General features: G+C 41.9%; 1 protein-coding gene across 3 annotated transcripts in view; it reads right to left on the bottom strand.

The window, feature by feature from the left end:
* Window positions 1–14,728, bottom strand: part of LOC128699615 (glutaminyl-peptide cyclotransferase) — a 41,967-nt gene extending 27,239 nt beyond the window's left edge. For all 3 annotated transcript variants that reach the window (XM_053792339.2, XM_053792340.2, XM_070099342.1), the window contains exon 1: window positions 14,578–14,728. In XM_053792339.2, the coding sequence (XP_053648314.2) occupies window positions 14,578–14,724 (147 nt within the window). In that variant the 5' untranslated portion in view covers window positions 14,725–14,728. The remainder of the gene's footprint in view (window positions 1–14,577) is intronic.
* Between the last annotated feature and the right edge of the window lie 374 nt (window positions 14,729–15,102).

Genomic DNA, 15,102 nt, shown 5'->3' with positions numbered 1-15,102 from the left:
CAGCTTGTGCCTTAGGTATAGATGAAATGAGGTCCGAAACCAAAAATCCGATAACAATAATGCTAGTAGGATTCTTGGCTTCATACCAGGAAGTATATTATTATAAAAGAGCGCTAAACCCGTAGGGATTATAGTGCCTGTGGGGGATGTGAAACGTATTCAGGCTCAGTTCAAGTAACTGGAGCAAAGGTCCAATTCCCTAGATCAAGATCCCTTTGAGCGGACCAAGAAGTATAAATAATAGAAATCCTAAGGTTATATTTGAACTTTATATACGTGTCTTCAGTAAGGCCTCATTCAGATTAAGCTGCTTAGTTTTGGTCTGCGTATTATAGAATGGCCAAATTCGCTGAAAAATATCCAGAGAAGAATGAAGAGGATAATTCCCTGTATCGAATAACAGGCACTGAATTTGTACTCGGGAAAAATATAGAATTAAGGAGTACAAATAAAAAAAACAGCAATAGATACTTAGTAACGTGCTGAAAGTACCTAATCAAGACGACTCAGAACAATACCTGGAGGTTATTCAGGGGATCAACGCCCCCGCGGCCCGGTCCATGACCAGGCCTCCCGATGGATCAGGGCTGATCAACCAGACTGTTACTGCTGGCCGCACGCAGTCCAATGTACGAACCACAGCCCGGCTGATCCGGCACTGACTTGAGGTATCTGTCCAGCTCTCTTGAAGGCAGCCAGGGGTTTATTGGTAATTCCCCTAATGCTTGATGGGAGGCTGTTGAACAGTCTTGGGCCCCGGACACTTATGGTGTTTTCCCTTAGTGTACCAATGGCGCCCCTACTTTTAATTGGGGGCATTTTGCATCGCCTGCCCAGTCCTGCGTTCCAACGAGTACAAGTCAAGTGCTTCCAAGCGTTCCCAGTAGTTAAGGTGCTCGACAGAACTTATACGTGCAGTAAAGGATCTCTGTCCACTCTCTAGATCTGCAATTTCACCTGCTTTGAATGGAGATGTTAATGTACAGCAGTATTCCAGCCTAGAGAGAACAAGTGATTTGAAAAGGATCATCATTGGCTTGGCATCTCTCGTTTTGAACGTTCTCATTATCCATCCTATCATTTTCTTTGCACTTGTGATCGTGGCACTGTTGTGATCCTTGAAAGTGAGATCCTCAGACATTACTACTCCCAGGTCCCTTACATTATTTTTCCGCTCTATTGTATGGCCAGAATCTGTAGTATACTCTGTTCTAGTTATTATCTCCAGTTTTCCATAACGGAGTAGTTGGAATTTGTCCTCATTGAACATCATATAGTTTACCGTTGCCCACTGGAAAACTTTGTTTATATCTTCTTGGAGGTTAACCGCGTCCTCAGCAGATGACAGCCTCATGCAGATCCTAGTATCATCCGCAAAGGATGATACGGTGCTGTGATGTATATCTCTGTCTGTCTGATATGAGGATGAGGAATAAGATGGGGGCGAGTACTGTGCCTTGTGGAACAGAGCTCTTCACTATGGTAGCCTCCGATTTAACTCTGTTGACCACTACTCTTTGTGTTCGATTTGTTAGGAAGTTGAAGATCCATCTCCCCACTTTCCTAGTTATTCCTTTAGCACGTATTTAATGGGCTATTACACCATGATCGCATTTGTCAAATGCTTTTGCAAAGTCTGTGTATATTACATCTGCATTCTGATTTTCTTCCAGTGCATCCAAGGCGTAAAGTTGGAAACAAATAAATTTAGAAAAGATATAGGGAAAAACTGATTTGGCAATACAGTAGTCATGGAACAAACTCTAAAGTCGCGACATTGAGGCGAGAACACGGGGTAGCTTTAATTATAAGTTGGACGGGTTTATGAGTGGATATGAATTGGGCCTGCCTACCACAGGCCAATAGCCTACTGCAGTGTTTCTTCATTCTTAATATGCTGAAGATGATGGGTAGCCTATGGCGAATAAACTGCAGCAACGACCGCTCGCCTATCGGTGCTGAACTCTGAATGAGCGTAACTGATGGGAAATAAATTACACTCACTCAGAATGTGTTGCCACTAGTCTCTGTTGGCTCCGCAACGGTATTTATATAATTAGCTAAAAGAATTGTGATCCCAAAAAAAACTAAGGATAACAATCCAAGATTCAGCGTCTTGGAGGGGACTAATACTATGCATAAATCCGTCGCGGTGTGTAGTGTGAAAGGGAAGCAATATCTTTCTTCCCACCTGGGTTACTTCCCACCTAATTCTGCTTATCAGATATGCCCTGGGAACACATCATCCTGCACGGTAACCCTCATCTTGCTGTTCTACATGTATATCATACAACACACTTGCATAAAAGTTGCACAAATAGTGAACGGGGCGAATTTAAATTATTGCTGGTGAATAATACACTAGTTACACCAGGTCCAAAACATTTTATATACTACCTACCTAAGCTAACAACTGGAGACGAACGGAAGGCAGGCAGATAAGCTAAGCTTGGTAGTGATAAGTTTTCGACTTTCAACTCGTACATCACCAGTTCAATTTCCAGGCGGCGCGATACGTTAGGTCATTTCCTTGCACCTAATGCTCATATTCATCTAGCAGTATATAAATACTAATCGTAGTCTAATGTGGGCATCCTAGGAAAAGGGGGTAATGTATCGTAACTAGGGCCAGGTTTTAAACAAGTAGGATACCGGCTCTGAGCTTACAAGTTTAACTGTTAAAAAACTCACGAAACTCCTATAGCTAGTATCTACATGTATGGTACACGTTACCGACAAGGTGATAAATAACACATGTGCATCACCTAGGTATCTATTGACAAGACTTCTGAACAATTTTTTTTTTTTTTTTTTTTGTAATCTAATGCAGGGGCGACTTTTCAGAGGAAGAAGTGAGGTCAAATTGTTGCACAGGAGAAACGTCACGTCAATTAAAATATCTTTGTGTTGTTCATGTCTTATTAATCCTATAGCCAGTGCTTCAATTCCCCCCCACCCCCACCCCATTCCACCTGCGTTAAAACATGCCACAAATTTCTATACAACCCATTTTGTTTTAGAGGGCAACATTTTAATATTTTAAAAGCAAGGTAGTGTTATACTATTACCGAAACATCAAAAACACGGAAACCAATAATGTAAGGACCAGGCAATAATTGTCAATACTAACACTACTCTCCATTACTATTTATTTACTACTGATCAGTAATAACGGAATTCCCCTGACTTTATATTTCTCCAGTAATTCAGTCATTAGTAGTCTACTGAATAGATACCAGCTAAAAACAAAAGGAGAACACTATTGAACATTGTCAATATAAAATTTAGGAGCTTTCACCCAAACGAAGGCGAAATTTCATGGGAAGTGACCATCTGGCTAACGAAAGTTACCGAGTTACACAACACGGCTGCTGGTGTTGCTTTTGCTTCTGCTGCAGCACCCAATACACACTTGTTACTATAGCACTTAATATACACCCGACTGTAGCACTTTATACACACCTTCCACTTTAGTATTCTATACGCATGCCACTTCAGAGCTCTGTAGTGTGTATACTTAATTATAGGTTTATATCGAGTGCTGTATAAACATGTCACTTAATATTTCTGATACTTTGGACAACTAGCCACCTAATAGTAACAGAAATGACAGTTGCTTGTCCAGTGTGTTGTAGTATTATGTGTAGATAATACGCATATTATTGTATGTAGAAAGATGGGACTACACGCATGTTGAACTTGGACTTGTACTATGAGAATTACTCTCTAACGCCTGATATGTTAAGGCTGATTGATCAACTGTGATCCATTCAAATTAGATTTATTATTATGTTGTTATCTATGTACATAGTAGTCTTGAGTCATATTATTATGTTGTTATGTACATAGCAGTCTTAAGTCATATTATTATGTTGTTTTCTATGTACATAGCAGTCTTAAGTCATATTATTATGTTGTTATGTACATAGCAGTCTTAAGTCATATGATGTGAGTTGTGTTTAGGTGCAGTTGTCACAAAATTTTGTTTTGTTTTATCTGTGTTCGGGAAGTATGTGGAATTTTTTGCGTGCTACATGGCCGCTACAGGATGGCTAGGCAGGGCCCAACCCAATTTTTGCCACCCAAGAAATAGCTCTTTATACTCCTTATTAGTATTCTCTGATGTTTTTCATAATATTAAGTTTTTATTTATATACTGTGTTGAATGAATAGGGTTTACATGCTAAGATAATTGCACATAAGTTGCCTTTGGGAGTTGACATTCATTGTTGCAACCTTCTTAGAAAATTAAACTTTTGCGGGGTTTTCCTTTCACCAGGTGGAGGTGTCATTGTGTTAAGTAAAGACATGTATCCCATTTAATTGTTATTAATATTTTTGTGTCCAAGATGTTACTGCATCACTCATGATAGTGTAATTCCTATGTATCCTTTAATGTTAAGTTAAGATGCAATCAGGTTGGTGATGGTTATATTTGGCGGGAGGGGAGGGGGGTGAAATTGTGTCAGAAGTTTCAGCCTTCACAGGTATATAACTCTGGTATAACTGGGTGTATATGGTGTGTGGTATTAGGGTGTCAGAACACTTTTGTCTGTTGTAATCATTTTTGTAAGGGTGAATTGGGAATTTGTGGTTTAACTCATTTGTGTACCTTTTAATATAATTTCCACCTTGTATTGTAATGTTTTAAATAAAATATAAAAAAAAATAGTAACAGAAATGAAGGTTATAAAACAAAAAAAAGGGCTTCAAATACATTATACACAATTAAAGAAAAAGATGAAAACAGTATCTAAATTCACGAAATGGAGTATAGGCTACATATGGTGTTTACAGATCAATTAACACGGACCCCTCGTATCAATACCGTAATTACGAGTGACAAATTTTAATTCGAGTATTTGCATGTTGGTATGTGCATAAGTACACTATAATATTCAACCAGAAAGCGTTTTTGTATTAAAAGATTATATAGACTATTTGCGTAGCATAAGAATATCTGATAATCTAATGCCGTGTAAACATGAAAATTGCAAGTAGTTTTGATTAAAAATTGCCTTTAATATTAATCATGTACAGCGTGTGAAGGTTTGCTATTAGGTACGTATACTAGACAAATAGTTTAATGTCAAAATTAACATGCAGTCCTCAAGTGATTCTGTATCATCCACAAATGCTTTTAACTCCACGAGTGTCATATGTGATATGCTCTAAGACAGGTATGGTAGAATTGTAGATTATCTGGAGTGAGTTCCGGGGGTCAACGCCCCCGCGGCCCGGTCTGTGACCAGGCCTCCTGGTGGATCAGAGCCTGATCAACCAGGCTGTTGCTGCTGGCTGCACGCAAACCAACGTAAGAGCCACAGCCCGGCTGGTCAGGAACCGACTTTAGGTGTTTGTCCAGTGCCAGCTTGAAGACTGCCAGGGGTCTGTTGGTAATCCCCCTTATGTATGCTGGGAGGCAGTTGAACAGTCTCGGGCCCCTGACACTTATTGTATGGTCTCTTAACGCGCTAGTGACACCCCTGCTTTTTATTGGGGGGATGGTGCATCGTCTGCCAAGTCTTTTGCTTTCGTAGCGAGTGATTTTCGTGTGCAAGTTCGGTACTAGTCCCTCTAGGATTTTCCAGGTGTCTATAATCATGTATCTCTCCCGCCTGCGTTCCAGGGAATACAGGTTTAGGAACCTCAAGCGCTCCCAGTAATTGCGGTGTTTTATCTCCGTTATGCGCGCCGTGAAGGTTCTCTGTACATTTTCTAGGTCAGCAATTTCACCTGCCTTGAAAGGTGCTGTTAGTGTGCAGCAATATTCCAGCCTAGATAGAACAAGTGACCTGAAGAGTGTCATCATGGGCTTGGCCTCCCTAGTTTTGAAGGTTCTCATTATCCATCCTGTCATTTTTCTAGCAGATGCGATTGATACAATGTTATGGTCCTTGAAGGTGAGATCCTCCGACATGATCACTCCCAGGTCTTTGACGTTGGTGTTTCGCTCTATTTTGTGGCCAGAATTTGTTTTGCACTCTGATGAAGATTTAATTTCCTCGTGTTTACCATATCTGAGTAATTGAAATTTCTCATCGTTGAACTTCATATTGTTTTCTGCAGCCCACTGAAAGATTTGGTTGATGTCCGCCTGGAGCCTTACAGTGTCTGCAATGGAAGACACTGTCATGCAGATTCGGGTGTCATCTGCAAAGGAAGACTCGGTGCTGTGGCTGACATCCTTGTCTATATCGGATATGAGGATGAGGAACAAGATGGGAGCGAGTACTGTGCCTTGTGGAACAGAGCTTTTCACCGTAGCTGCCTCGGACTTTACTCTGTTGACGACTACTCTGTGTTCTGTTAGTGAGGAAATTATAGATCCATCGACCGACTTTTCCTGTTATTCCTTTAGCACGCATTTTGTGCGCTATTACGCCATGGTCACACTTGTCGAAGGCTTTTGCAAAGTCTGTATATATTACATCTGCATTCTTTTTGTCTTCTAGTGCATTTAGGACCTTGTCGTAGTGATCCAATAGTTGAGACAGACAGGAGCGACCTGTTCTAAACCCATGTTGCCCTGGGTTGTGTAACTGTTGGGTTTCTAGATGGGCGGTGATCTTGCTTCTTAGGACCCTTTCAAAGGTTTTTATGATATGGGATGTTAGTGCTATTGGTCTGTAGTTCTTTGCTGTTGCTTTACTGCCCCCTTTGTGGAGTGGGGCTATGTCTGTTGTTTTTAGTAACTGTGGGACGACCCCCGTGTCCATGCTCCCTCTCCATAGGATGGAAAAGGCTCGTGATAGGGGCTTCTTGCAGTTCTTGATGAACAAGGAGTTCCATGAGTCTGGCCCTGGGGCAGAGTGCATGGGCATGTCATTTATCGCCTGTTCGAAGTCATTTGGCGTCAGGATAACATCGGATAGGCTTGTGTTTATCAAATTTTGTGGCTCTCTCATAAAAAATTCATTTTGATCTTCGACTCTCAGTCTGGTTAGCGGCTTGCTAAAAACTGAGTCATATTGGGACTTGAGTAGCTCACTCATTTCCTTGCTGTCATCTGTGTAGGACCCATCTTGTTTAAGTAGGGGCCCAATACTGGACGTTGTTCTCGACTTTGATTTGGCATAGAAGAAGAAATACTTTGGGTTTCTTTCCACTCCAGGAATGACTGGATTTGGTGTACGATTTCTGCCATTTCCTGCCAGTTTTTTTTCATTCCTGGCACTAAAAACCTCTCCCTCTTGAGTGGCTGTGACTACCCAGGTTTTCCCATGGCCTGGATGTTTTGTATCTTTTTGTCCCCTTTAGATGGTGTGCCTGGCAATTTAAGTTAAAGCACAGTCTTTCAGTACTTTAAGAGGTACACAGTTCAGGGTGAAAAAGCTTACAGGAAGGGAGTTTGCATTTTCCTGTTGTCATATGGGCATGGCATTTTCTAGGGTGGTCATAGTTGCACGTCCCGTCTGTTTTTCCAGATTTCCCATGCCTGCAGATACCTGCACAGGCTTGGTTTCCGTTTGCCTTGGGTTTCTGTGACTATTTCCTGTTGGTGCATGTTTCCCTGTCTTAATCCTATCCTCCCTAGCACCAACAATGGAGCTCCCACCAGTTGTTTTTGGTAATATATCCTCACTATTGCTAGTGGAGTCCTCTTGTTTGCTATTTCCTGCGGTATTTCTAGTTTGCAATATTGGTTTTATCTTATCTTTGACTACACTTGTTTCCCTACTACGGCTCCTGTCCCCTATGAGGTCATTTATATGTATTCCTTCCTGCGTATAATTCCCGACTACCTGGACAAAATCTCCAGCTTCACCATTACTGTCTCCCAGGACAGCACCTCCAGCTTCACCATTACTGTCTCCCAGGACAGCATCTCCAGCTTCACCATTACTGTCTCCCAGGACAGCACCTCCAGCTTCACCATTACTGTCTCCCAGGACAGCACCTCCAGCTTCACCATTACTGTCTCCCAGGACAGCACCTCCAGCTTCACCATTACTGTCTCCCAGGACAGCACCTCCAGCTTCACCATTACTGTCTCCCAGGACAGCACTATCAGCCCCACATTTACTGACTACCAGGACATTACCTCCAGCCTTACAGTTTCTGACTACATGGCCAGTATCAAGGGCAGTACCATTCAGCCCAGACTTTTTATGTTCCCATCTGTTGTAGAAAGCTTCCAGGTTGTCTATGAAAGCAGCTTTGATGTTATCCTCTTTTAATACCCTTGTGATTTTAGTCCACAGATTTATCTCATTTGGGCATACCCAAAAACACTTCCCTGTTTTAATACTGCTTGTAGCTAGTTCTTGGATATCTGCACAAGGGGCGTGACACCAATTTCCACAAAAATGACAATTTATTCATGTGGAAGCCCGTTTGTTTGATTGACTGCAGACTATACAGAGCTTCATAATGATTTGAATGGTTGATTTACTGTAATTCTACTAGCAACCTCTTGAATATTCTATTAATAACCTCCTTAAATGAAGCTCTAGCTATTTGTATTTCTATTTCTAACTGTACTTGTATATTGGACAGCTTACCTTGTACGTTCCTGATTTATATTTATTGTTTGTGTTTGATAACGGCGCCTACAACCCCATCCGTTTACAGTCTGCTTTATTGTCCAACGAAACCGTTTGTAACCAGTCAAGGGTTCGGACCATCAAGGGTTCGGACCAGTCGAGGGTTCGGGCCAGTCGATCTGATCTGATCAGTGGGTCACTTATTTAAAACATACTGGTCGGTGATTTGGACTAACACATGAAGGATCTACTTGAAATTATCTACCCGAGTAATATGTGATTTGATTGATACAAAAGTATAACTTGCGTGTTGAAGAACCGGTGATTTCTGGCAGCTCCTACAATGACGAACGGTCGAGCCTCAACCCTTGTTTATCAATCGATAAAATTCAAGAAATAAATCACTCACAAATGTTTTAAAACGTCGAAGTATTTTACCCAGTGGCATATTACCAGCCACTCTGGAAAAATACCCCGATTTTGCGTTTTTTAAATACTTGATAACTAACGAAATTCAACTACACCTTGGAAAACATTGTGAACTGTAAATAACTCAATTTCATTGTAATGTTTTTGAGACTGAATTCATGACTGCAAACTCATTAATATTGTTTTGAAGTCAGCATTCTACTAAGTAAACACCCCTCAAGCGAAGTTCCTTGATGCCGGTGATGAGCTTTTAATCCAAGACATTGAACCTCACCTCTTCCCATCCCCCCCCCCCCTTCCAAGCGCTGTATGACCCCTGTGGATTTAGCTTTCTCCCATATGTGTAACAATAATTAAAAAAAATGCTAGATAAATAACAAAAAAGGCACAATACCGTGACTGGAACGATACACAAATAACCCGCACATAAAAGAGAGAAGCTTATGACGACGTTTCGGTCCGACTTGGACCATTGACAAAGTCACACTAACCAGAGGTGGAGCAGGACGGCTATATATAGGCAGGAAGAGGTGGTGGTGGTAGTAGTAGTAGTAGTAGTAGTAGTAGTAGTAGTAGAAGAGTACCTAGTACCTAGACCGACCATGTGCCTCTGTAATCCTTGGACTACTGCCCACGGGTTGGATATGTGGTGCATACTAAAGATGCTAACATGGTCTCCACTAGCCTGTTAACTCCATGCTTGGAAATATTGCTGACCAAAGAAAGAGTTTGCAAAAATATAACCTGTTATGAATGTGTGTATATTAAGGGAAAAAAAATTTCACACTAAATTTATGTGATGTGTCTGGTAAGCGGTTAAAAGTTAAGAGCATAGGTGGTAACAGAGCAAGAGAACCCAGGGACACCTCCAAGGACACCCAGTTTTTCCATACCGACATACGCAGCATACAGCATAGCAAATTCATGTATAGTATACACTTTCATACCACAGTAATTCACTTTCACATCAAACACAGTAGTTCACTTTCACATCAAACAGTAGTTCACTTTCACACATTTTCACACTAAATACAGAGTAAACTTATGCACCAAACACACACTTACAAGCCAAAACACATTAATATACTCACGCGAAGTGTACAAGTTAAACGAAAGGACATAGAGTGGCCCGGTGGCCTGGTGGCTAAAGCTCCCGCTTCACACACGGAGGGCCCGGGTTCGATTCCCGGCGGTTGGAAACATTTCTACACGTTTCCTTACACCTGTTGTCCTGTTCACCTAGCAGCAAATAGGTACCTGGGTGTTAGTCGACTGGTGTGGGTCGCATCCTGGGGGACAAGATTAAGGACCCCAATGGAAATAAGTTACAGTCCTCGATGACGCACTGACTTTCTTGGGTTATCCTGGGTGGCTAACCCTCCGGGGTTAAAAATCCGAACGAAATCTCTTACTTCACCTTCCCACCACATGCTGTAGTACACTTTCACACCCAACACCGTTTGATAGCTGTATTGTACACCCTCAACCATCTTGTGGGCGGCAAATTACGAAAACTGTGCTATTTGGATTAACCCGGGTGTTAATAACCCAGGATGACCCAACAAAGCCAAAGAGTCTGGTGTTTCCGTTGCAGTCCTGAGGTGCTATCCCCGGATACGACCTACGACAATCTGCCATATCCTAAGTATCTAGTTATTAATAGGTGAATAAGGGCAATAGGTGTTAGAAGTTGGACTTAATGCTCGTCTCTCTCCTCCCACGATTGAACCCTGGTCCTTTCGGTTGCAAGCCGAACGCTCTACCAGACACACATGCATGCATGGTATGCATGTCAGGTTCGCTGACATGCATACCATGCAAGGTAATGAAGAAGACAGTCCGGAGAATGGTAGAGCACTTGGAGAGAAGTGGTTTTATGAGCAGTAACCAGCAAGGGTTTAGAGATGGTAAATCTTGTCTTGCCAACCTATTAGAATTCTGTGATAAATAACGTAAGTGAGAAAGGAGAGAGAGCTGGTTGGATTGCATTTTCTTAAGACTGCAAGAAAGCATTTTCTACAGTACATCACATGAGACTGGGGCAAAAACTTGAGAAGCAGGCAAGAATAACTGGAAATGTACTCTAGTGGGTCAAAGAACACCATGAAGGAAGGAGGCGAAGTGATTGCCCAGGAAGAGAAGTCATAATGGGGAAGTGTAACAAGCGGGGTGCCGCAAGACTCGTTATTACAGCCAGTTCTGTTTTGGTTTATGTGAATGATATTCCAGATAGGATTGAGTCAGATGTGCACCTGTTTCTTGATATAAAACTGGTGAGAACAAAACAGAAGAGGACTGCAAAAGGCTGCAAACGGATCTGGGCAAACTGCAGGATTATGTAAGTGGTTGCTTGAATTCAATCCCCAGCAAATGCAAGGCCATGAAGATCGGGAAAAGGGTCAGAAGATCGAACATGGTGTATAGTCTCGGAAGACAAAGGTTACAGACCTCTCTCAAAGAGAAAGAGCTAGGGGTAAGCATAATGAATCGCATTTTCCCAGAGGCTCGCATCAACCGAATAACCTCCGCAGCGAATCGATACCATGCCTAATCCTTCTAGAGTAGGGTAGGTGCCTGAGCCCGAGCCTTTAGCTCATAAGACTGTCATTCCCATTTGCCCCCTTGGGGCGGGTATGACAGACCAGAGAGGCCTAGCTTGTGGCTAGGCCTGGGGACAGTTGGTCCCAAAGATGAGGAGGTACTTGTGCCTCCTCCCATGGGAGACTTAGATCTCAGACACTCCCTAAAGAGGGAGCCAAGGCCGGGCCACCACTTGGAAAAGGCCCGGGCCGGGAGAATACCGGCTAATCTTTAATAATAATAATAACCTCTGCAGCCAAAGCTTGTCTGACAAATCTAAGAGTGACCTTTAGGGATCTCAACAAAGTGTCTGAAGTGGCACTTTATACAACTTATGTCAGGCCCATTATGGAATAAGCAGCACCAATATGGAACCCACACCTGAGGCAGCTGTTAAGAACCTGGAGAAAATGTGCTATGAGGAGAGGTTAATGGAATTGAAACTAATGACATTGGAAGATATAAGACTCAGGGAAGATGCAACATACAAAATACTCAGGGGGGACTGATAGGGTAGACAGACTGGCTGTTGGAGGTACGAGAAACGGAACTGGGGACATAACTGGAGGTTAAAGGCACGAGTCACAGGAGTGGAAGAACGTATTTCGGCAGCAACTTCAAACCAGGAAGTATTTCTTGGAGTGGTCGGAAAGTTGAATGATCTCAGTGAAAAAGCCGTGGAAGCAGGTTCCATACGTATATAACTAAGGACAGGTACGATAGGACCTACAAGGCTAGGAGGGAATCTGGTAAGAAGAAAGCTGACAGGCTGGACCAGGAGCTAAGAATCTGCCCCTGCAGTAACACACATAGGTGAATACATACAAATATACATACGCGCATACAACAGTTGTGGACGCACGAGTACAAACACACACACATGTTGCAGTGAAAAAATAAAATGCTAGCGGACACGAAACGGGTGGGGTTTGAACCCATGGCCTGTTTTAGGACTAACTTGCCACGAGTACAAGCTCACCCGTTCCGTGGTTTGTTTGCAATCGTTATTACGATTTCGTGAATCTTAGACTATTATAGTTGGCCAGCCACCATGTCAATTTATCTGCGAACCTTAAATTGTTGGTAGTCCGTTAACATTTTCATATGTATTGCCCTTAGGAGTCCCTGTTATAGGATATGATGAATGCCACTAACAGAACTGAGCATTTTGAGAATTTACAGAAATCAAAGATGTCCAACACAAAAATGGGTGTATATTTTTATTTCGAATTTTTAGAGGTCTGTTATAGAGCGAACTCGTTATAGAAGCCTTCGCCTCGGCATCTGCCCATTTATTTTTCAGGGACAGCAACGTGGCCATGTGCTAAGTTTGGCAAGACTGGGCTGAGTGGACTGGATATTCTTGGACACAGTGTCACACAAGAGATTGAGATAAAAGCTAGAGGAGTAGACAGGAACAGGAAAGGTACTAAATATATCAAGGAATACCTAACAGGAATGCAACAGTGACTGTCTGGGAAGAGTGTTAGAATGGGCAAGTGTGACAAATGGAATCTCAGAAGAATCAATACTGGAACCTGTACCGTTTCTGGTGCACTTGTATATGTTAGAAGAGATGGCCTGATGTATCCCTGATAGCAGACGATGTGAAATTAATAAGGAAAATGAAAACATTAGAGGGCAATGAACGACGACAAACAGACCTGCACAAGTTGCAAGATTGGTCTGATTATTGAAATTCAACCCCAGCAAATGCAAGTTTATGACAATTAGGGGAGGGACAATACCTGGAGAACAAGCTAGGAGCACAGACCGTAGACTTCATTTAAGGACCACGGGGTGAACATAGTAACGAGCATATGCCAGGTCCATATTGGAATATGCAGTACCCGTGTGGAACTCACACCTGATAAGCATGTCAAGAAACAAAGTGAAGAGGTATGCAACGACACTAGAACCAGTTATGGGGTATTAGATATACGGAGAGACTAACGGAGTTAAACCTGGATGACAGAAGACAAAGATCAATGGAGACATGATAATGACATACAAAATACTGAGCAACTGATAGGACAGACAGCTGGAGACTGGAAGCAGGCACGCGAGGGCAGTGCAGGAAGTTCAAGTCATAGGGATGTTAAGAAACGTCTTCAGCCTCAGAGTGGTCAGGAAGACGTACGACCTGGACAGCAGTGGTAAGAGGCAGAATCCTTACATAGCTTAAAGAGTAGATAGAGCTCACGAAGTTAGAGTGAATTCAGTAGCGGCTAGTTTGACAAGTAGGGCTGAGACTACCTCTGAGACCATAAATAAGTGATAACACTCAAAACACACGCAGCCGGAAGAGTGAAACTAGTAGCAGCCTTTTAGAAGCGGGGCCAGGAGCTGAGACTCGATCTCTACAACCAAAATTAGGCGAGTACACCCATAAGCACGTAAACACACAAATACACACAAACATAGTAATTAAGTCACTACTGCAACATTCAACGTAAGGCATTTTAAGACATATTTTAAGACATTCAATTGTGAAATTTCAGCGGTAGTAATTGTGAAATTTCTGTTTGCTAAATTAGAAGTCTCGATACCAGTTAAATACTATATATTACTGAAACAAATGACTTTAATTTTAATCTCTACGCACCATGATAAATCCATAATTTTATTAGTCACGCCAGTAAAAAAAAAGGTGAGGCTTGATCATGCGGCTGGCAGCAACTTCTCTTATCAGAATAACAGGAAAAAAGAGTATGGTATTTTAAGCATTTTAAATGTAAGATACATAAACACTCATGAGAGGCAGAGATTTTATTCATATTGTATATTAGGTGGAAAATCAAGAAATATTATCATACAGTGTTCAAACTTTCTATACAAAATTTCCTGGTTAAAATACGTCGTACCGTACCAACATGTTTTTCAGTACTAAAGGCTGAAGTATCTTCTGTGAGCTACTAAAACTGTTACTACGAGTAGTTAATAATGAAATAAATCCGAACATGGACACTTTACCAATAGATATTCATAGACTGACCTGTAATATATTATAATCTATACTCTATGATATTTACAAACTTGGGAATTTGTAATACGTATATAATCACAACAAATTTCCACTTACTTTAGCTTTAAACCATACAGGTGGACTCCTCTCGTTACATTTTTCCTCAGCGTGAGCACAATATAATGTAGCAAGAGTACAGAGGAGAGCGAGACACGTCCTACCAGGCTGCATCTTGCGGGTCGTCTGATCAGCTGTCACTATCATGTGCCTCTGGTAGCCTCCAGCCTTGTAACATTCAGGGAAAAATCCTGCCACTTTTCCCCTGCCAAGTGCTGTGGGGAGGCTTCAACAACAGCCCCATAATAACAATAATATCTTTATTTCAACAAGTACATGTACAAGGTATACAGACCATAGCTGACATCAATGACATATTACTATATAGGTGCTCTGTGCCACAGTGGCAAAAATTCTCGCTTCACACAGTGAACTTGTAACTTGTCATGATTGTGACTAGACCTACCTGGAGTTCATTACCTTTGTAAATTGTGAGTTCATTACCTTTGTAAATTGTGAATTCATTACCTCTGTAACTTGCTCAGCTATCAAAACTTTGAGGCCCAGTCCCTGGACCCATTATGT

The sequence above is a fragment of the Cherax quadricarinatus genome, chromosome 67 (genome assembly GCF_038502225.1).
Source record: "Cherax quadricarinatus isolate ZL_2023a chromosome 67, ASM3850222v1, whole genome shotgun sequence".
NCBI classification, from domain to species: domain Eukaryota; kingdom Metazoa; phylum Arthropoda; class Malacostraca; order Decapoda; family Parastacidae; genus Cherax; species Cherax quadricarinatus.
The sequence above is the reverse complement of the archived record's forward strand: the minus strand, read 5'-3'. Positions and strand labels throughout refer to the sequence as shown.